General features: G+C 42.3%; 2 protein-coding genes across 6 annotated transcripts in view; both read right to left on the bottom strand.

The window, feature by feature from the left end:
* Window positions 1-2,497, bottom strand: part of TBC1D8B (TBC1 domain family member 8B) — a 42,975-nt gene extending 40,478 nt beyond the window's left edge. For 4 of the 5 annotated variants that reach the window (XR_011143407.1, XR_011143408.1, XM_068956750.1 and 1 more), the window contains exon 1: window positions 2,246-2,497. Coding sequence is in view for 3 of the 5 variants with exons in the window: in XM_068956750.1 (XP_068812851.1) it covers window positions 2,246-2,375 (130 nt within the window). In the remaining 2 variants the exon portion in view is untranslated. The remainder of the gene's footprint in view (window positions 1-2,245) is intronic. The other variant, XM_068956752.1, reaches the window with a different exon arrangement.
* Window positions 2,498-8,666: 6,169 nt separating this feature from the next.
* RNF128 (ring finger protein 128) overlaps window positions 8,667-23,784 on the bottom strand; it is a 29,086-nt gene continuing 13,968 nt past the window's right edge. The window contains 7 exon segments of the mRNA XM_068956749.1: window positions 8,667-8,822; window positions 8,824-8,933; window positions 10,454-10,622; window positions 11,451-11,547; window positions 14,355-14,437; window positions 15,010-15,081; window positions 22,149-22,396. Coding sequence (XP_068812850.1) covers window positions 8,790-8,822; window positions 8,824-8,933; window positions 10,454-10,622; window positions 11,451-11,547; window positions 14,355-14,437; window positions 15,010-15,081; window positions 22,149-22,396 — 812 coding nt within the window. The 3' untranslated portion in view covers window positions 8,667-8,789.

The raw sequence follows: 23,784 nt of genomic DNA, 5'->3' as shown, positions 1-23,784 counted from the left end.
GCATTCTTGGGAGTCCCTTGCCACTGCCTCCTCAGCTAGTCCTCATTACCTCTCTTCAAGCCCTGCAGCACTGTTTATCTCCTCTTTCACTCTTATCCCGAGGCCCTTCCCCTCCCTTCTCTCAACACAGGCTTGCACTTCTGCCTGTCTCTTTCACTGAAAGCTCCCCAGCCCCTCGGCGCTGCCTGTCACTTCATACCTTATGTCTCACCAGCTGGGAAACGCTGGTCAGCAGAAACAGAACAACGTTCTACTTGGCACGTTTGAGGTGATCTCATAACATAATAGCCATTCATTGTTTTTTCTGCAGTAAACTCTAATTTTCTTGAGTGACGTATAGCAATAAAAAATTAAAACCAGATAATGGCAAATTATGTTACTTTATACCTAGGAGGTTGGAATATTTTCATACCTACAAATACAAATTTAACTACATTAATTTTGCAGTTCTCTTGTTAATCCTTCTTATTCACAATTTTAATTCAATAACATTTCACTATTTTAGTTTCTTGAAAGAGATAACTTGTACAGATAAAATCTGTATGAATTTAATACTATGAGAAAAGTTATAGAAATAAAATACGCAATGCCACAGATAAGAAGGCATACTATAGGAATTATCTCATTCACATGATTTTCTGCACTGTCAAATACCATCAGGGACAGAAGACTAGAGCTAGAGGTCTCAGGTGCAGGAAAAATCAGTCAGACAAGTCTGTCCAGCTGTAAGTATACAAGGACATTTTTTTAAAAATCAAAACTTTTAAGAGCATGAACACCTAGTTCTTATTCTCATCTAAGTCATAGTTTTTAAAAGAATTTGTCATACAGGAAGACAATCTTCATACCAGCTTGGCTTGCTTTGGTCTCCAAAAACGTCAGGACAGAGAACGGCCAGCCTAACCTACAACACCTCCATGGTTGAAAAGTATTACCCATGGTTCTAAAGCCAAAGCTTGACATCATCTACTTATCTATAATATTATGATATTCCTAGAAGGGTAGGATATGGGATTTTGTAATGATTCAACACTTTCCTTGTTCCCTGCAAGCAGCTCACGTACCAATGAAGGATGCCCTACGTTGATCTGAGAGGTTGATTTTTACAGTTGAAATCCTTCAGTCAGAATTTTGGACATTGTGTATTCACCAGATAGAATGAATGAACGTTTCAGTGAGACAATTAAACCTCATGTATAATATAATTCACTTAAATATAACTCACTCTACAGTGGCATAATTAGAGAGCCTAGAAAACACAGAGAGATGCAGCTCATACAAAACACTCAAGAACCATACCCCACCCAGGATCAACTTTACTCTTTGCTTCCCCATAGCATTTCTCCTCGAAAAGGCCAATGATAGGAGCCACCATATTATGAAGTATTCTAGTTTGAAGAACTACCATTACAGCAGAGGTCTCAGTCATGGTCTGGGTCCCTGCAGTGCATAATGATACGAGCAGATAATAAATAAGAATAGAAATTCACTTTCATATCCTGAATTTCTCATGAAATGTTTATTAAACTGAGGTCCAGTCTCCTGACTCTTTTCCAGGAAAGCTCCATCATGTGTTTATTTTTAAAGGGAGAGATCAGAAAATCCAGAGCAGGAGCTCGTTTCAAGCAGCCTCAGATTCAAGCGGGAAGAGGGACTCAGAAACAACATAAGCAAGGCAGATGGGTCATTTCTTCAAAACTCTCCCCTTCTGACAGGCTGAAAACCTCGTTTTGCCAGGGTCTCCGCTGGAGCAATGGGTTGGTAGGCTAGCACGAAGTGCCGGACTGCTCTGATCTGAGCTTCACCTGAAACCTGAGGGAGGCAGCCGGCCCAGAGTCGCAGCCAGCCCGGCCAGGATGCTCACCTTCGCCGCGCACCTCTGCGCCGGGTGCCTTGCCCCCGCGCGCATCGCTAGGCCCCATCCCATGCCAGGAGTCCCAGAAACTTCACCAAACCTCCCTTCTCCCCATGGGAAACCCTTCTGGATGCCTACCCCTTCGGGCTGGAGACTCAGACGGGGCAGGGAGGGGGAAGAGGGGGCAACCCCTGGAAGGCCAGCGGCTCCAAAACTTTGCCAGGCCTCCTCCCCTCAGGGGCAGGGTGTGCTAAGACCAGCAAACTCCCACCCTGCCGCTCCAGCGCTCCCTCCACCCTTCCGCAGCCCCTTGCCCGCCCGCCCCTCGGGGCCGGCCCCCTCCCTCCGCCCTGCTGAGGGGGGTCGCTGCCTCCGGCTGGGGGCCGGTACCTGCGAGCCCGCCTCCGCCCTCCTCGCCGTAGCCCCGCCGCCTCTGCAGCACGAAGTACTGGTTGGAGCGCTCCAGCACCCACAGCTTGAGGGCGTTTTTCAGCAGCACCTCCTCGGGCTTCAGCCACATCTTGGGGCCCCCTCACGCCCCGCCGCCGCCCATGCCCGCCGTGGCCCCGGCCTCCCGCTCCCACGTACACAGCCAGGCTGCCAAGCGCCGCCGCCCAGGCGGAGGCGGCGCCCGCTGCCGCCCCGAGGCCTGCTGGGAAGCGTAGTCGTCGCCGCCGCGCCTGGCCGTGCCGCGCCGCCGCCTCCAGACTACAGCTCCCGTCGGGCGTTGCGCGGCCACCGCCCCCCCCCACCCCCGACTCGCGGGGAAGCCGCCTGCTGGGCCGTTGGGGACAGTTGCGGAAAGGGCGCGCGGGAGTGGCGTTGCCGCCCGGCCGCCTCTCCCTGTGGAGAGCCCTGTGAGGGCTCCTTCGGCCCTCAGGGGCTTGTGGGAAGGGGCGTCCTCCTCTTCCTCCTCCTCCCCTCGCACGGCTGGGAGCCACCTGGCGCCAAACTCGGGGGGACAGCCCCGCCCCGTATTTGTAAACCCAAATTTTAGTAAGAGTTGTTCATCGCTGTTAGCCAGAGAAGAAAGTGGTTTTAAATTTTGGCCAAGCAGAATTTAAATTTCAGCCCCAACAAGATAACAATCATTCCCCCCCCACCCCCCACCCCCAGCATTTTGTTTGGCTTTTACGTTCTTTTCTAAACAGAACTAAGCCTTACACCGTGTGCGAGGCATCAAAGCAGACCAAATACATGGAAAACTCGCCAAGCAAGGACCTGAATGGGGACCATCCCCGTCACCAGGGAATGCCGTCGTCCAGCTCCACCAGCCGAACAGACCTGCCTCGCCAGCTGCTAAAGCTGACACACGGTCGGTGTATTTACACCTCGTGTGACAAAAAGACAACCTGCTTCATCCGTTGCATTATCCAACAAGAATCAGCACTACCTAATTTAGAGGAGTAGCGTACACGCTTACCATGCCTTAACAGCAGCTTGGCTTATGCGGTTTTGGTACTTTTGTAATTTGTCTGCAAGACCCTCAGGAATTCATCCTCACTGCCTAGCTCTTCTGATCATGCTCTTCATAAAAAACTGCAGGTGTACAGATTACAAACATGGCACTTCTGTCACTTCATCCTTCCTTTCCTTCATCCCTTTCCGCTGTCCCAAATGCATTTAATTCCCAGGAATGTTTCTGCCAGCCACTGGTGCATCTGTGAGCATGGGCACGGCGAGATTTTGCCAAGCACTCACAGCAAGCGGTTTGGCAATGCCTGTCCAGCTCCAGAAGGAACCATCTACCCAAAGGCACCAGTGTAAAAGTAGAGCCAAGTATGCAATCACACTTAATTCAGTGCAAGTCTTCAAAACTGGATGAATTGCACTGGTATGAGACCAAAAAAAAAGGCAAAAAAAGTCCAGTCATTACACCATAGCAAAAGAAGTTCCAGCATTAAAATGATTTACCTTTGGGACTGAGTATGGATTTAACTCTAATATAACTGTTTTCATTTTACCTGTGCTTAGAGCAGAACAGAGTAGAAAGCAACAAATTTCTGGTGCTTTACCTTTAGTAGTAAGGAAAAACAAACTAAAAGTCATTAGCCAACACGTACTAACACAGATGAAACATCAATGAGACAAGGCAAACAACTTCAAGATGTATTAGCAGATTGTTCCTTGCAGGGGAGCTTCCTCAATCAGCCCACCTGAAGTGACTGAGAGTCTAACAGGCATTAGCAAGGTGCCAGGGGTATGTTTTTACTATGGCCATTCCTGGAGATTTACCAGCAGAACCCATCAAATGATTCCTGCATGAATGCTGCTGTTCTGAGACCATTTCCAGGGGGAGGGTTTACCATTTAATTTTCCTCAGTTAAACAAGTCTTTGGATAGGATACAGACATGTAGGATCTAACTCATCCTTTAATGCTGACGCTAATTGTATGGGGAGATGCCCTTGGCATTTCCTACCCAGAGCCTGGCATTTGGCATCTTACACTGGCTAGACGTGTTGCGACATATATCACTTTCTTATTCAAGATTCAAACTTGTTAATCAGATAATTTGTTAACAATGAAACCCTTTTGCTTAGAAAACATCTGTTTTGTTTTCTACTCTCCCTCTCCCTGGGCTCAAGGTCCTGGATGTCTTTCTTTTTCACGTTCCTTCAGGAGTTGAATTCTTAAGTACAAACTATTCAGATGCAAAGAGTGCTCCTCTGTCCTCTTGGAGGAATGTATTTATAGATACTTAAATTCTTTCTTAATCAGTGCACAATCATCTGACAGTCTAATCAATGCATTCCACAGCGAGACAGATCCATTTAGTGCTGTAGAATTTCTTTCCCTGTATTAAGGGCCTCCTAGAAGTATTAAATGATTTCCCTCAAGTAACCACAGCCAAGACGATTAGCTATATAACTAGATGTTGGTTTCTGTTTGTATAACAAGTAGTTGAACAACCAGCGAATTAGTTATTTCACAGTGGGACAGAGCAGAACAACCCGAATATCACAGTTCAGTCTTAAGTTTCCCTTAGACCCAATATTAAATTGCCAAAGCCAGCAGATTTTCCTCCACCTGCTCCAAAATACCAGCCATTACCCCTCTTTGGGAGCAGATCATTATCCAAATCTGCACAGGAATAACATTCATATAAGCCTGAGTGAAAAGGCAGCACTATCTCCTGAGCTAGTGTATGTTAAACAAGGAGCAAAATTACATTAAATCACACAGCCAAGATGCATGCATTTATTTTGTCCAACTGTTTAATCACTTGATGACTGCAGATCTTTCCATCTAAAGTCTGAGACAGATTAAATCTCACTGTTTTATAGAAAGAGTCCAACTGCCCTTTTGACTCAGGGACTGCTTTTATGCATTTGCAGTCCCTCATCACAAGTCCTGCTTTTCCCTGAAGCAAAAATCTCACTGTTATAACTACATTTCTACAGTGACACCTGAAAAATTCCCTCCCTTTCAGCCCTGGATTGACAATAAACACCCCACTGCTCTAAAGTCTGGTTTACAAAAGCCATAGCAACCCAGTATCGGGTCACAGGGCTACCTGCTCTTCCTCTCGTGTTGAGAGATTCTTTCCCAGTCTCCTTAGAGAACATGGAAGCATTTCTGAGTGAAATGTCAGAGCTCTCTGCTGGGGAAGAGAGATCAATGACAGCAGTGAGTAAACACACAGGAGATGCCTTAACCTGTTCTGCTTTCTCTTCGAGGGCAGAGTAATTGAAATGTCTATGGGACCCAATTGAAATACCAACAAAGTCAAAAGAGCCATAGGTTTTAGCAACTGTTCCCACTTGTAGGCCTACTACTTCCAGCATCTTATATGCAAATGTTAGTGTATACAGCAAAATCCAAATCCGTTGCACAATAGCTGCAAGCTTGCATTGCCTTTCAGGAACAACCCTGTCCTCAGGCAGGCTCCTGTTTGCATCTTGCTTAAAGGAAAGTCTATTATGTCATAACACATATATACCTACAACATACACAAGCAGACACTGAGCCATTTCAAGCCTGTAACTCTGTGGCATACTGCTCTAAGCAGGGTCAGCTAAGGACTAAAGACAACCCTATTGGGACAATTGCTATTCATGGAAACTTGAAAATGCAGCATTAGCCTGCAGTTTTGAAATTCCATTAAAGCAGAAAGAACTGTAGCAGTGTTCTCAAAGGAAAAACCTCTGCAGAGTTCAGTGAAATAAAACATTTTTTCCAAAGTGAGACAGCAACAGATCTGATCTCACTGTAATAGGTTTTGAATGCATGAAATCTGCACCCTTTCATTTTTAAGCAAAATGCCTCCATACCCAATATTTGTAAATAGAGTCCGCACACAGGAAAACATGTCAAACTCCCATGCTAAGCTGCAAAATGAAAAAAGCATTAAGTGCTTCTGCCTAGCATTAGCCCAAGCACTGCTTAGTTATGCACTCTCCTTTTCTCCCTTTAGAGTACTTCAGAATTCTTCTGCACATAAGCACAGCTGGCCTGAGCTCTGAGCAGGTTCACAGCTCTACAGAACACATACACAGCATCTGATCTGTAGTATGAGCTCAGTTCCTGAACTTGGTTGTTCTGCCACATCCTCTAGTACTCTACTAGTGCATTCCTTGAGAAAAGGCTGTGTAAAGCCTTACTCTTGGACATACCATCAGAAATATCAGCAATGGAAAAATTGCATGTTTATTGGCCTTGTAAAACAGTAAATAGAGAGGCTTGAAACCTACAAAACATCCCAGATGCATAGATCAGAAGAAAAAAAAAAACCCAAAGCACTTTCCAACATACAGAATTGACCTCAATTCCCCCCATTCAGTTTTTTTTTTTTTTTAAATGGTCAGATCATTTTTCTGTTAAACAGTTGGCAGACTGGCAGTTGATTTCATGGCAGCATATTATCATGACACTACTGCCTTACTACATATATACCACACATTTGTAAATAGCTTTTGGAATGAAAATGAAATTAAACATTCAGGGGCTACATATTTACACTTTGCTGTTTTTCTCTGCTGCACACTTCAGCTGCACAGTAGAAAGATGATCACAGCTACCAGCAAGATACAGCTTCAGAGTAGAGTCGATTACGTTCAGACTTACAAATTGAGGCCTTAACCAGCTAACGCTTCCTCAACTGGACTTGGAAGCCTGCAGAACAGAATCAAGGCCAGGCTGGTAGGGTAGAATTCCTGCACTTGTGTAGTCCTTGCCTTTCCTGTGAAATAAGCTAAAGAGCAGAAGCTTAACAAGGCTGTAATTACTACTGAATTTACCAAGGGATTTGACAACTGTCTACGACATTTAACACTGCACTACTGAACATCTGCAATTTATGTACTTTTAAATGCTTTAAGACCAAGTGAACAAATACTTTTAAAGAAGGGAGGAATGCCGAAGACTGATCTGACAGTGAAAAGGGAAATACAACAAGCTGGCTGATCTGAAGAGATCAGCCAAGATTGCCTTGTGCCAACCTCTTGACACAGTTTCAGTCCATATGATAATAGTAACACCCTGTAAAGCATTAGCAGTCTTTATTCCAGATAGTTTGAGCAAGCACTGCTACTTTTTAGCCTTTCAAAATTCAGGTTTGGGGGGCATGGAATGGAGCAAATTGACATAAGAACAAACAGCATCATTTTCTATGTAAGAGCTGGTATCAAACATTCAATGTCAGCCATAAACAGGTCATCAGAATACAGCTTTATTTACACTTTCATATTCAAGTTCAATACAAATCAGAAGTATTTACAGTTGTAATTATACTACAGATAAGAAAATGCATTGCTTTTCCCATCCAGATTCAATAGTACTTTATTGTAGACTAAGACAAAGCTCTGTTAGCATTAGAAATAAACCATAGGTACAGAGATAAAAATAAAGTGCATCTGCAAGATGTCCTTAGCTACCTTTGATGGGCAAGGCTATAGACTTCATATTGAGGCACCCAGTGTTCTTCCTGACCCCGGTTCAGCTCTTCACAGATGGCAGAAGACTTCTCCAATAATTTGTTGCATTTACAGGACATCAGCTGTCACTGCCACAGGCAAGACATGCACAGCAATAGTCAGCAGCATTGTTCAGATGTTGGATTCTTCCCCTGATGTTGCCTGAACAAAGCACAGCAGACCTTTAAGAATCCATCCTTTCATCTTAAGTTGTCTTCCCGAAGTCATCTCAGACTTCTGCAAAGCCAGGACGCCTGCACATTGCTGGTGCTAGAGATGATCACAACTCAAAATCAGGGAAGATCTTTCAGACTGTCTAATATTATTGTTAACAAGGTTGAAAAGTTCCCAGAATTGCTCCTTTTACAGTACCATGCGAGTCAGATTTGGCCTGTCAGCCTGAAGCCCTTTTTCCCCTTTAGCAAAGTGTTGTAGGTGGAACGGAGTTGAGAGGTAAAGAAATTCAATCAGGTTACCAGATACCCAAAGACCTTGGGCAAAATCCAGATTGATAGACATTAGTTTGTGTTTTTGTCCTATCAAATTAGTGCACAGAAATGGTAAAACAGTGTTGCTTTAAACCTGAACAATTGTGTCTGCTAAGTATTAGACCAGATTAAAATGATTTTGTTTGCAATGAAAATCCTCCTAAATCAAAACACAAGAAACAAAAAACCAAGTCAAACAATTCCCAGTAGAGACAGCTACTACATAACAAAGAATCTTCTCCTATTTAAAGGATTCAGATGCTGAACAGAACTTTTGCTGAAGATGGAACATTTGGTTTAGTGTTAAAATCTGATGGTTTTCTTTATATGTTTAAGAGCTTTATCTGAAGAGTACTGAAACTAAATTTCACATGGGAGATACAGTCTTAAGTATTGCAAACCATGTAACTATGATTTAAATAGGTCTATTTGATCGACATTTCCACAGCAACATTGCTGCTACAGTCATCCACCAGGTTCTTATGGTGTTTAATGTACATGTGACAGCAGCTGGCAGCTCCTTGCAGAAGGCTTACACCATGTTGCTAGGCATGTTCCTAGGTCCTGACTTCATGAACTTGTGTTTCATCTGCTTCGAAAGTTGGGTTGTCAAGGTGTGGAAGGACATTCACAGCTGAGGGCTGGGATGCATTATTTACAAGATGCATGTTGTCATCTATCCAGAACAAGAAAAAACAAGTTAAGAAATTATAGCCAAGCTTCACCACTTTAAAGGAAAAAAACGAAACAAAACACACATTTTGTCTTCACAAGCCTACTGCAGCGGTCTCTTCACAACACTCTTCCTGAACAGTGGGAATCCAAAGCCATGCCCAGCTACCATTCTTCCACTGGCCTTCATTAGTTTGTGAGCCCATTACCTGGAACTTCTAGATGTGTCCACCAGGCTTTGGAGTTCTCTCCTCCCTAGGGTTGAGCAAACCTCCTAGGCCGTGTGTACAATCAAGCAGCAGAAGGCAGTGTCAGGCTACAATATCTAGCTATAAACAGACTGAGAAATCTCATATGACTTTAAGGGCTACTGAAGAGAAGCTTCTGGAGTAATTCTTGGAGACTAGTTTCAGGATACACAGGGTGATTCAGAGGGGAATTCTTTCCCCCCATACCAACTTTGCTAGGCTGACATTAATACTTGTTTTTGCCCCACTCAAGGTGAAAATACATATGAGGGCCTGAGCCAAGTCCAGGATCACTTAATTTGCTTGTAGGGTTGCAAATTAACCTTTTTTGTTAATGTTTTGCTTATAGGAAATACTCTCTCTTCTAATGGGGTGCCTAAGCTCGAGCGCTCCTATATACACTTTACTTGCTGGAGCAAGATGTCCCACAGGTGGCAGCAAATCCCACACTTTCCTATCATCTAGGGATGGTTCCAGCAGGAGGTCTAAGCAGGACAACGAGAACACATCTTTTTCACCTCTGAAAGCTTCTCACTCGCTCTTCTTTCCAAATCCATTCCACAGTCCAGCAGAGAACTACACCAGTTTGTCTGTTTACCTAGAATCTTTACACTTGAAATCAACAGCAACACCAAGCACTTCTTGGCAAAATTGAGTGCTAGAAAAAAAAGCATTTTCAATACATCTGTTCTTGTTTAAAAAGATAAGGTATTTGAAAAAGCTAGTAGTCTTTTTCCACTGAAAGTTCTCTGTGAAAGCATTCAAAGATGACTCTGCTTCTGCAAAATCTGAAATTCAGTATGAAGTATTTGTCATTTCTATTCTTCATCATCTATACCAGAGCAAGACTAACTCCCCAGAAGTTTCCTCTAAGTAATTAACTGCTTAAAGCAGACAGATCTAGTGGCAAGACAGCACTTGCTTATCCAATATGTAATTTCCAAAGAGATGAAGTGCAGGACATCTTCAAAAAATTCCTTTTGGCCTTTAAATAGTAAGCCTCTGAGTTTTAATTCTGTTTTTCTTAGAGTTCAGTTTTTAATTCAAGTTTAGGCTGTACTTCATTAGAGAACAACTAGCAAGTATAAAAGCTAAACACTTAAAAAATAGAAGGTTAAGATTACTCTGCAAAACAGCAAGCTCAAGGTATTCAAGCAGTCTTAGATGTTACTAAGGAAGAAAGCAAGCAAGGAAAAAAAAAAAAAAAAACTAATTCACAGCATAAGCAGGGAAAGTATAACGCAACCTAACAAGACAGGTGAAGCAATATACTCACTTTCTGAGGGTGCATGTTCTTCTAGAACAGATTCATCTGCTCCTTGTACAGAAGCATATCCAGATGATGCAGTTTCACTACTACTATCCTCTTCATTAACTGAAGTGACATTTGATGCTTCACTGGATACTGTGGCTTGCACAGACTCTGCCCCATCTTCTATATCCGCCTTTGTGAAGGAGAAGCAAAAATGGTTAAGTGTCAACTTTGTAGGAAGATGCATCTTTCCAGGAGGCCAATGCTTGCAGAGACTGGAGTCTACTGGACTTTTAGCCAAGAAGAAGTTTAAAATTGAAAAGGCTTCTACTATAAGGCTCCAGCCTCATAAGTAAAAGCCAGTTACTGTCAATTTAGAGTGGGAGGTTCAGATACAGCTTCTGTATTCTTCAGCCAATTCTTCCTGATGTTGGGCAGGAAAAAGGGAAGATAGATTCTTCCTTCCACTGAGTATAGCTCTCCACCCCCTAGAAAGGCTCTGGCATATATTTCAGCTGGTCCAGGCAGTGATAGGCAAGAGCAACAATATCTTCCTTCAGCACTTGCCACCGTGAGCAATGACAGAACACACAGACATTTCTTATCACATGGCTCCTAAAAAGCCACATGTACTAACCTGCTTAGTCTTCAAGGACTCTGAGTACTTTATAACTGAACAGAGGCTGGTTTCAAGGACAGTATTAGTTATCAAAGCCTGCCTAAACTTTGAGAAACACCCCTAACTGCAAACTTAGGGCAATTCTTCAGTCATGCATAACATAACCAATTTAAGTTGTCATTGTGCCTGAGGCTTTAGACAGATACCAACTCAGACCACATCAGCTGCAGGCTTCACTAATAGAAGTACGCTCTACCATTAGTCATGTAGCATCCCACAGCTGACATGCAAGGTCCGTGCTTATCTGCATTCTAGAAGCAGCCTAAAACAGCTCATATGCTGTCACTACACTAGCGCAATACTGTTAATGGCATTTGCCACTAGGAAAGAACACTGACTTACCTCAATGCCCAAAGCTTTGAGTATATCACATTTGCACATGGGGCAAGTCCTGTGTTCCAGAAGCCAGGGGTCAATACAATTCTTGTGGAAGAGATGGCTGGTGGGAGAAGGTAACGAGCAAGTTAAGTTTCACACCAGGAAGAGTGTTTATACAGCCACTGTCAAGGTTCATTTAGAAACACTGAGAATTCATTTATTCTAGAATGAATACACTTATTTTGCTACAAGTTACAGCTGAAACTAATGGCAAGTTTATCACTCAGCCTGTAGCTGTTTTTTGCTTAGCAGTACCTCTACATGACTCACTCATTAAAACATTCAACATTATCATCTGTGCTACACCAATCTTCCCCCCCTCCCCCCAAAAAACTGTGTAATAGGTTCCCAGCTGATAACTAATACAAGTATAAGTGTCAACATGAAATTCTACACCTCAGTCTTAGCTAAGGTCAACTTCTGTCATGCAGAAGCATATGACTAAATGCCACTGTTTGTTAAAACTACATAGAAAACCATCTCACCAAGTTATTTCCTCAAGATAAACTGTACTCCCACACATTTAGTTCATCTCTGTAGCCACTGTCTATTTGGCAGGCTATGTACACAAGGAATGAAATATAGTTTAGCCATTAGAAGTATAGCCATTACAGATGCAAACATGTGCTCCTATGAAGATACTTAGTTCTGCAGTGGGTCTGAATTAGGACACAGAACGGGAAGACTACCCGAAATCCTACTTGAATTCCCCAGCCCCAGCTGCAATCTACCTATCCCTTCAGCCTGAGCAGAACGGGCACCGTTCAATATTAATTAGAACTCTATGAGAGGAGTCAAGGTGGTCACCACATTTGCTACTCAGTACACTACACCTGAGTCTTGTACAAGGATTCTCCAAATAGGCCACTATAAGCAGCCCATCCTTCCAACTGCATCAACATAATGTCACAGTACCTCCTCAAACTTCCTTGATGCATGGCTATTTTAAGTACTTGTACCTCTGTGTGCCTCTACTATAAGTGTCTAGAGTTTGACTATCAGGATAAGAATGCCTTCTGCAAACACATACACCCCACATACTTAGATACCACTGATGTGACTCACACTAGACTCAACAGGAGCATTTGATGGCCTGTTTCTTTTATGATTGCTAGTTGCATGCTTTTAACAAGTAGGCTCTCAGCGTTGAGGTCCACCATCATCAAGCATGTTCTTGCAGTTAATATCAGTTTACAACTCACACACATGAGAGCATTTCAGTATGGTCTTGGCAGGGTTTAATCAAGCAAACACAATCATCTTAAGCTAGTGCCTATTAGAGCTACATTTGGGCCCGAGAGGAATGAAGCATCACAAATATATTTAAAAGCAGTCTCAGGGCAAAGCATACTGCAGCAAACCTTCATAACCAGAATACATTCAAAAGGAGTTACTCTGCTCTTCACTCATATTTTATTTGCAAGATTATATCAAGGTTAGGGGGATTTATAGGGAACTAACATACAAAGTCGGCTCTCCTACCAACTGAAAGTATCTAGAGCTTGACTAAATGCTTCCCCACCCGTGGGACTTAATTCATTACTCAACAGGACTACCCACTAGCATAAACCAGACATGACAACTGAATAATCATTAACACACATTCCTGAAAGCTTACTCAGTTTTTATTCTAAACTATCAAGCACTAGACCAAGGAAGTTTGTCAATAACACCTTAACAGACCAACTTATTGGTACCAAAACAGCAGAGAAGTCCTATTACTTGGAAGCAGAGAAAGCTTTTGCAAAACTGTAACCTTGAGCTAGGCTGTAGAAGGTGACTCCAGCTCAAATTAGATAGCATTTGATAGATAACATTGCTCAGAGCTGAACAACAGTTTCAATTTTTTCCCCATCCTTCAGAATTTGATTTTTCCTATGCCTAAATTTTTCCAAGTGCTTTTTTTGTATCCCTTCCCATGTAAAAGCACACTCATATGAAATTCATGCAGTTCATACAACATTTAACTTAAACATTCTGGTAGCCATCTCATTCTGGAAGGTTTGCCAAAGCAGTCCCATCCAGGGGGCATATGTAGAAATCACACTGGAAAAGTCTACTTAAACAAGGCTTCTCTCCTCAGCTTAAGAACAATTTTAAACTTCAGAAGGAAAGGACTGTTTTGGTCGATACTTCCAAAAAAGGAAGAGACATGTTAAAAATAATTTTTGAAAGTAGAATCAAAGCTAGAGTTATCTACATGCTTAAGTACTGCAAAATACCAACAAGTCCAAATAGGTTAACAAATACATACATTGGTACTACAATACTGGGCTCCCATAGGTGCAGAGCATTGAGATATAGTAGCAGAGAATTATAGAGGAACAATAATAATTAAAAAACCCATAGTTCTATTTTGGTCTTTATTTCAGGAAAGGCACGCAAGAATACAACAGCTTTCTTCCAAACCACAAAAGTCAGCATAGTTTAACAAACCGAGATTACCAGACTGACATTCGCAAGAGCATGACCCTCTCAGTAACCAAGTAACCAGTAAACTAAGTGACAAGACATAGACATTGCTTTCTTTGCCTGTCATCTGCAATGTAGCGGTAACATTTTTATATACCAGCAAAGAAAGAAATCTTTAAAAATCCCTTGAAATCCTTCAGACTGCCACTGTAGTCAGCTAAGCTCTACTTGTCAATCCACTTACAGCGGACGTTTTAAACATGGTCAATTGGCAGTATACCACAGGTGCAATATTTACACAGTTCCTGTAGTTTAAAATATTGTTTAACACAAATTCCAGACTTCTTGCTGTGCAACAGCTTTTAGTTTGATCAGCTTTGTTAACGTAGCAGGAGCAACAATTGGTAGAGGCCTACCAAGAGGCTAGATTAAGGGGCAGTTCAGAAGACAACTTACTTGCAAGTCAGAATGCGCACTACTTCATTTGGCTTGTACAGCTCAATGCACACTGCACAGCTATCTCCATCAGGACCGGTTTCCTAAAACAATGAATTTACAGTGTTAACCAGCGTGAAAAGCTTCTCTTGAGCTACAGTCAGACTTACTGCGGACAAAGGGGTCTACCTAAAGTAATCTAAAGTAGTTCCTGTATATAATCTCTTACATAAAACACATTTCCTGGATTACTCATAGTAGAGCTGACATTTGAACAGAATCACTAGCAGTCTATGTCCATGGTTTAGAAACACAGCTGCAAGCCATCTTTGAGTTATTTTAGGAACTACTTTGGAGGCTTGGAAGCTACTACCTCCAGTTTTGGTCACAAAGAATAGCCTGAGAAGCTGACTAATGGTACTAGTTTACCTTTAAGTATCCATGCCAGAAAATCAGCACCTTTTGCCTCAAGCAGCACCGCAGGTAAGCGACTATAGATTTATAAGAATGTGCAAACTTGAAAGTTTGAAGAGGAACTGGTCTGAAAGAGGAATCAAGTCTGCAGCAGAAAGCTAAGGGTAGAGGCTTGCATTCTTCTTCAGCACTAAGAACCAAGTTGTAGATTCTGTGCCAAAGATGCATCGTAAAGTTTGGGAGATTAGAGGGTCAGTTATACCTTGTCCCCTTGCTTCAGGGTGCGCAGCTCTAACTGTCCAATGGCCTTCTTAGCCTCGTCTTTTAATCGTTGCTGTAACAGAAAGCAGTTCCGGTTAAACAGAATCATTTTTCTCAGAAGTGGTGGTTACAAATACTTACCAAAGAACTTAGTGTGAGCAGGCATCAGTTTTAACTCATGTTATCAAAAAAGCATGAGTATGCTATTTAGAAAGTGAGACAAAGGTTTCAGGATATACTCATGTAGCTGTTGAATTCAGATGACATGCTAACAAAACATTTGTGTGCTTTGTTTTTAACCAAGCCTTTTCATAAAGCACAGGAATTTTAAAAGTTTTTTCTTTTAGAATCTGGGAGATAACATCTTGATCAGATTAGACTTAGCCAAAACAAACAGAAACTTCCAAATTAAGTTGGTACACAGGACTGAATATTTTGTGTCTAACAATCAGTAAGTTTAACTGCTGATTTTATGATAGCTTCCTGGCAAAACTCAGTACGCTGCATCCTGACAAAAGGCAAGTTTCCTTACCAATCAGCTTGAGTGCCACCAGTGCACCCTTAACTAGTCCTCTGCTGTGACTGCTCTACAGAGCACAAACAGCTCAGGAGCCTACAGTCAAGCATGGACCACTTCTGTCAAGTGGAAGAATGCAGTTTTATCTCAATATTGGTTCAAAGTAACATGCACAAGACAAAAACAAAAAACCTTCTCGCTCAAAGCTATTTCTCCCTTAAAACAAAAGAAAAAACCTCTTGAAACAAGGTGTGATACCATCAAATGACTAGTCTCAGGTGAATTACAAGGCAGCTCTAGTGAAAGCCAAGGAGGAAGCTGAATTGCATTTCCCTTCGTCCAATTTGCTTGATGTTCTCAGGACACCAAGACACAGATGACCAGACAACAGGAAGCCAGCCTGCTCAGTGACTGCTCCTGCTCAGCGGTCACTACAAAGCATTTAATTAGCACAGGATCCACATCTGTTTAAAGGTCACAAGAGTTACACCAACATCAAGAATGACTATCCTCTCCCTCCCTGGCGCAGTTACTGCCTCAGGACATGGAAGAATATTAGGCAACTCCAGCTCTGCTGCAGCAGTACCACATGCTGGCCCAACACAGCAGTTACACAGAATCACAGAATGGTTGATGTTGCAAGGGACCTCTGGAGATCATCTAGTCCAACCTCCCTGCTCCAGCAGGGTCCTCTAGAGCATATTGCCCAGGATAGTGTCCAGATGGGTTTTGAATATCTCCAGCAAAGGAGACTCCACAACCTCTCCGGGCAACCTGTTCCAGTGCTCTGTCACCCTCACAGCAAAGAAGTTTCTCCTCGTATTCAGACGGAATTGCCTGTGTTTCAGTTTCTGCCCGTTGCCTCTTGTCCTGTCACTGGGCACCATGGAGAAGAGACTGGCCTCATCCTCTCGACACCCCCCACCCCCTTCAGATACTTGTACACATTGATGAGATCGCCTCACAGTCTTCTCTTCTCCAGGCTAAACAGGCCCAGCTCCCTCAGTCTTTCTTCATAGGAGAGGTGCTCCAGTCCCAGTTACCTGGGACAGAGGACTAAAGTTCTGCAGATAACCAAAAATGCTGTTCCAAATTCAGCTGTTCAGGACAGGAACACCTATTCTGTGAGCTTTTCAGCATTACTTCCCCCTACAGATTTCAGTTCACCACAAGAACTTTGGGGGGGGGGAGGGGGGGAAGGATAGGGGAGGAGGGTAATGGTGCAATGTTGTTTGTAGAACTACAGAAGGAACACGTGGATAAAGGGATGCTGATGACTCCTAACAAGATCAAAGACAACTGGCAGTTTAAGCCTGTACAAAATTCATGCGCTGAAGTTGGCAATAAGGTCAATTTATATGGTCAGCTGGGACCCCGTGACTCAAAATTTTAGTGTAATACAGCCTGTTTGTATGTCAGCATTGTTTCAGGCTCCTAGGAGATGGTATCAATTTGCTTGCCTTTAGAAGTTTAATACTTAGCTACTAACACCTCTATCGAGGAAGAGGTGCATACAATCCAAAGGCAAAGGACACAAGCAGATGTTCAGGTGTACTTTCTAGGAATAAGAACTGGCTATTTTTATCTGAAGCTTCTCAAGTTCTTCAGCTGATGACACTAGTATAAATTGCTATATTGCATTTAAGGTTGACAACCATGTTTCAGACTGAAGCCACAGAGAAGCAGCTACATACTTGGACTTCCTCTGTCTGAGGCAATACTGAGGCGCCCAAAAGTTACAGTGGCAGGTGTAGTATCAACAACAGAACAAGAGTGCAGCAATACTAACACTTCTCATATGCAGCCAGAACTACATGACATAGCTTCTTGTTATAAATTGAAAACTAAACCATCTAGGAGTGCACTCCCTCATAAAGCATCTAATCTATGCATCTAATGTCAGGCCAAGGCTATTAGACAGGACCTAACTGGCTACATCATTAATAATTTACTGAAACAATATTTTAAGTTTTGCCTGGGCACAAGTTTAATTGCTGTTCATGAAATGCACCAATGGCAAAGTCACCTTTAATGCTGATTTTAGTAAATACACCAGAACACCCCTCCGGGGGTGGAGAAAGGTTGCACGAGGAAGATTTTATGGAATAGCCTATCATGAGAACCAGGATACTCAAGGTTGGAATGTCAAAGTATCTTGTGAGGTCAAGTTTTTTGAGCAGACTTTAAATGTTAATGATGTGAAAAGCCACTGACCCAGCAACTCCAGAAAAATAGCTGACTAGGTTGAGGCAGAAGAAGGAAAAACAAACAACTAAACAAGAAAACTCATACAAAAACAAGGTGTTACAAGACAGGCCAAAGCTTGGCTCCTATCCAGGCTCTGGCATATTTGAGTAGAGAGGCACCTAACCGCACAAGTTAGGTTTGCTATTGCTTAGTCCTCAGTCTTCCCTGGTCCAGTACTGCAGATTCAATCTCCAGCTCCTTCTGCATAAGGATGCCTTCTAGTCCTCTATAAAGACAGTGAGGACAATGTACACTGGCAAGCTCTACAGAGGTCAGGAACTCCTGCTTCCCTCCAGTAAGCTAAGGAAGATCTTCCCCCACTGATAGGTACTGTCATAAAAATAGTTTTCAATTGCAGAAAGTTGAGCAGCTTACCTCCTCCAAGGCCATTAATTAGGTCATTTTTTCAGCTGCAACATCTAGTCTTCATAAAAATCAATAGAATTGAAGACTCGAGCTTAAATTAGAAACCAGGCCATAGAGTTACATCACTGGCTGTTTTGATGTGTTAAGAAAAGCTAATGCATTAGAGAACTAAGTTTGTCAGTACTCTGCTGACTAGAATAGTAGCAAGCCACCTATCACATTTCCTTTCCTTTGCTTTTCCACCTTCTTGATCCTGCAATGCAGTAAGACTCTGCAGAGACAGTGACTTGAGTTTCAAGCCCAGAAGAAAAATGCATTCAGATAAGCATAGCAGGTTGTATGTTTAATTAGTTGACTCAAGGAAAAAGCTTCTCTGTTTCAGTTCAGTTAAGACAGATCACTTGTTATTATACTTTGGTTTTCATTTGGACCACAACACAGCATGCATGACTAGCACTTTGCAATATTTACTCAGCTTTTAAAAAAAAAAGGAGTTTGCAGTTTTACATTACAAAGTTATATGCAATTCCTGCTTAAGTTGAGAGGTACAGAGCTCCTGCCTTCAAGAAAAATCTGCAGTGCAGAGAGTGTTTGAAACCTAGGTTATATGTGATCAAATCAACTAGTTTGGTTTGAAAGAGTCCTTCTGCCAGAAAATAGAAGTAGTCATAAGAGAAGTACAGAATCTGTTGGCAAAAGGTGACATTTAAGTGTACTAAGCAGCCTATAAAATGAGAGATTGCTTCAGCAAGCACTGAAGTCTGAACATTTTTCCTCAAGACAAAGAAAGAAAAAAGAATATTGTCAATACAGTAACACCTGAAAACAATCCAATTCAAGCAGGGGTTACCATTAGCCCTTTGCATGAATAACTCATGTTGCTAGCCACAGTCTTATTTTGAAGAGGCCTTTGCAGAAGAGACAAAGCACCTAGAAATCAGTCTTCCCTGTTCCAACCCATAGCATTGCCCTTTTCAGTTCAGACCAAGAGCTCCCTAGGTCTGAGGCTCACTCCACAAGAACCTGCCAAGTACTCAAAGATCTGAAGAAGCAAGAAACAAACCACAGAACACTTATCGTTTCACAACTAGCTCATTGTAGCACTCTGTCCAAAGCAATTCAGAAGCGCTCCTTTTGGCTCAAGTGAATGTGACGCTTTGAAAGACTGAACTAGTCAACCCTCAGTAGTGCCTTCAGACCTCCCACTCAATAGCATTATAACTCATTTTTCCCCCCATTGGGAAGGTCAAAAAGGGGACTGAAGCTATGAGAAGGAATACCACTGAGTAAAGGGATACTTTCAGAACTGTAGCTCACTTCTGGAAAAGGGAACATTTGTGATATTTAATAACTATTAAGACACCCAACTTAAACACCTCCTAGAAGGATGCATAACCATTAGACATCTTCATGATCAAGGAGAAAAAACATGTTCCTTTACTCCAAACAGATTAAAGTCCAGGTAATCTGAGTTTCCAGGGCTGGATGATAAGAGGCAAGTTCCACACATAGTGTGCAAGCTGATAAGCATTTGACAAATATTCAGGGTTTCATGAAACCAGCCAGGCAGCCAAAAGTATTAATTGAGATCTTGCATACAGGGAAAAAATCCAGCCTGCTGGCTAACAGAAAATGCTATAGGAACAGTTTTGCCAGTTCACCTTCACTAACAACTTTCTTGTTATTTTTTGCTTATCTAATCATTGTGACATCACAGCTTTTACACACCACAGTTGAAAAAACAACTGCAATGAAATTCTGGATTGTCCTGAATTTTACTTATATAAAATAGTACACTTTTTCAAGATGGCAAAGAAGCTTCCTTCGGTTTTTATACTTCATAAACTGCTGTTCTAAGGCTCCTTATCTTCAACAGTTTAGCTGAAATCAGGTGGAACTGGCATGTCATTTGCCAGTGTTATTTTTTAACCTAAAGTAAACTCTTTGTGCACATAGAGCCCAAGCTGGAAATAGTTAGTGAGGGTACTAGCCAAACAGGCTGTTTTCCCAGTATCCTCTATCACTGATGCATTAATAACATTTGTAGCTCATTGAAAGCTTGGAAGCTCAGAGAGCAGAGCTGGACTTCCACAATTGCTCTGTTAAATACCCTCAAAGGAGGGAAGATTTTTGTATGATTTGATTAACAATGAGTTTTGCAGACCAGCTTGTAGGGTTCCCAGGTTTTCCTGCCCAAATCTGCATAGCACTGGAACAGAGTTCTAATACTGAGGTAGTTCTAAGGGAATGGAGGAAAAAAGTTAATAAGCAGGAGACAGTACACATCTTGATCCCCAGACGTTAGCAGGACAGCATCAAGATACAAAGCTCCAAGCCATTCCTCACAGAAAGTACTAAATAGAGATAACTCCATGTGACATCCAGTAGCGGCAGTGCTACACCTCACAGACAGACGATAGCTTTCCATGCTGCTCTTTCTAACTGTTCCCTTATTGTACTCCCACGTCATTTCCAGGTGTAACACGATGTCTGAACACGAGAACAGGCTTAAAACAAAGCACTTATGGGAGGACTAGTCTAGAAGACAAGAACTGTAGCTTAGGCCAGGTGCAAACACTTTCAGTTCACTATTAGAGTTTAGTCTCAATTAGTAAATATAGAGCCAGTTGACTCCTCATCATCCACAAAATCACATTTAGACAACAGGCTCTTAGAACACGCACCAAACACGGCCGAATTCAGTTCCATGATTATCAGAAAGAATCCAGCATTTAAATCTGGTCAAGGTCCCCAAGAACATTTCTGTCATTTCCTTTAATCTCTCTGCCTGACAATAATAGTTCAAGTTAACATTTTAGAAAAGTCTGTCCTAAAACGTTGTTGAAACTCAGACCAGTTAAAGGCTTCTACACCTGTGTCCAACTTGGAGCTCCAACAATTTATTTGAAAAGGGTCTTACGCAAGGGGACCAAAATCTTCAGGACAGCAGAGAAGCTCATTAGGGCTAGGTCTTCTGCAACAGCAGACTTGCGTGTTACATCTTGAAGTATTTAACAACAGGTAATTCTCATACTCAGGGCCAAACCAGAGTGAGATATTCATGCTATTGCCATCTGTCGGAGATGATTCAGCAATAACTCTTCTTTCAGAGTTCAGGTAAAACTGGCAAAGAAGGATTATCAATACCAGTAGGCTCCTTTGCAACACAGGTGTAAGATTGGGCAAGATTGAAATAAGTACTCATATTTGAGATGCTCAGATCTTCTCGTTCTGGTCATCACCATTGAGAGATGTCATGATAGGACTCCATTTTATTTATTTTGTTAAGGCTTTTGCATAAGCCCTGAAGTAGCAGGTATAAGGCAGGTCTGATCTCAGACTGAAGACAAAGCTGTGGGCATTGCTATGTCAGCTGATCCAGATTATTACACAGAAGGTGAGTTACTTGGACACAACTCATTAGCAATTCCCTGCCTGCAGTTTAAAACTATAGTTTTAAAAAAAAAAAAAAAACAGTGCTTTTTTCCAACTCCTAAATGAGGCTGTCAGTGCAATTCTGAGAAATCCTCGAGTTAGAAGGAAGTTTTCAACAAGAAACACTTTCCTAGCTTGTGGTTTACAGAAGCCAGCAAAAGTCATACGCCACTTTGCAGACACGTTTGTGGTCGTGTCTCACATTACAGCTAGCGCACACAGGCAGCACTATGTGGGAAGCGTGAGGGTCAGCTAAAAGCAGTTTCTCTCACCTCCTTCAATACTTCAGCATTATTGCTGCATCACAGCTCAGGGAATAAGATTGGTAGAAAACAAGAATTAGTTAAGCATAATCAGTTGCATTCTCTAGACAGATGCCTTTTTGCCACGTCTTTGGAAAGGTTTAAGCTGTTTAAACACATACCTATTCGTATTTTAAATATCATAGTCTCTCTTCATGTGGAAGCAACAAACTTGATTTTGGTGCTCAACTAGTATTTCACCCTCAAGATCCACAGCATGCTGTCTCAGAGCAATAACAAGCAATTTAGCATCCCCCCCCCCCCCCAACTCACCTGTTTCCTGGACTGGGCCCTTGTGATCCTGAATCTCCGAGCAGAATAAAAAATGAAGTAGCCCACAGTTGCAGCTGTGACAATGAAAAATGACACTGAGACAAAGAATATCGAGTAGTGATTCATCAAAGGACCATGTTTTTTCCCCACTTCAATAACCATAGTCACTTTCATGCCACTCTCAATCCGGCGTAAAATCTCTGTGCCTTTCAGGTTGCCAATCATAATTGCAACGATGCTTCCTGCACCTGCAAAAGAGAAGGGGAATCCATACTCAGTTTCGAGATGTTGAACAGAAGTGATGATCTTAGCAGATCTAATTCAAGCACCAGACAACAGATTGCAAAGTTGAACTGGCATTTGCAAATTTAACATGAGCTGGTGGATTTTAGGTGGCACATGGTAAATCTCCATGTTTCTGCTCAGCTGAAAGGTATTCGTTACTTATGAGCTGCATAGATGAGCCATTGTTATAATTCATTCCTCTCCATAAAGCCCCTCGTTCCCACACTAATTGTGATTACTTTAGAAGCAACACTTCAGTGATTTACATTTTAATATGCCTTTGAATTTCATGAAGTTAAAAAAATATCCTGTGCAGCGAGGTCACTAGGGATTGCAGCATCTTCCAGAGCTCACAGACTCCAGACACACAGCCAGTGGCTTAGGAACACCCCCTGCAACGTATCTGCCTCTCTCTCCCTGCTCTGCTGCTACTTCCTACCACCTCTTTCCTAGTTTTGAAAGTACTGTTGAGTACCTATCCAGGCACTGAACAATTAAAGTTGTGCTTGACCCTTTGCTTCTCTATTTTTGGAATAAACTGAGAAACATTTCAGTGAAATTCAGTGGTGAACTAAGTGTTTTTGTGGGTTTCTAATACAAATTTGGAGGGAAGACAATATTGAGGTGCGGCTGGCTTCTAAGCAGTCTGCCAGTGTGACAGATTGCAAACTCCATCCAGATTTTAACATCACATTTCCTTGGTTGAACATCATGACAAGCCAGAGAGATCAAGGCATCCCTTGATGTTTTATGGTAGGAAGGAACTTTAAGCAAGTCCGGCCACTAAGTACAGACCAGAACAAAGCCTCTCACTTCAAGTGAGAAATAAATGCTTTGGAAACTCTGTACCATTTGTGGGATCTTCAGGCAGAACTAGTATAAGGAGGAGTTTCTCAGAAAGGAGGGGGCAGGAAATAAAAGAGAAAGGGATATGTAGTAAGTTGTCACTGGCTTCCCTCTAAACCAAATAAGAAAATTAAATTCAAGGACTAGCCAGTCAGGAGTCTCCCTGCATTAAGCCTGCAGCTATGCAACATTCATAACAGACATCACAGAGAAGGAAAAAAGGCTGTTACAGAACTGCTATTTTTAATCTAACCTCCCAGCCAAAACCATTCTTAATAGGAGAGACCAAATTCCTTCCCTCCCCCCCATTAAGAGAAACCTCACCCAACTTTCAGCTATCAAAAAACCCTGGAACTGGAGTTAAAGCACCAAAGCTCCCATTTGAGAAAGCACTTAATTTTCCAGCTTGCTCATGCAACGCCTTTGATCCAAGAGGGCTAAGCATCATGTCTAGCAACTCTTCCCAGTGTGACTAAACTCATCTTTTATTCAGAAAGCCCCCTGT

Source organism: Struthio camelus, chromosome 11, assembly GCF_040807025.1.
Source record: "Struthio camelus isolate bStrCam1 chromosome 11, bStrCam1.hap1, whole genome shotgun sequence".
Classification (NCBI taxonomy): domain Eukaryota; kingdom Metazoa; phylum Chordata; class Aves; order Struthioniformes; family Struthionidae; genus Struthio; species Struthio camelus.
Note: the sequence above shows the minus strand (reverse complement) of the source record. Positions and strands in the feature narration are given on the sequence as shown.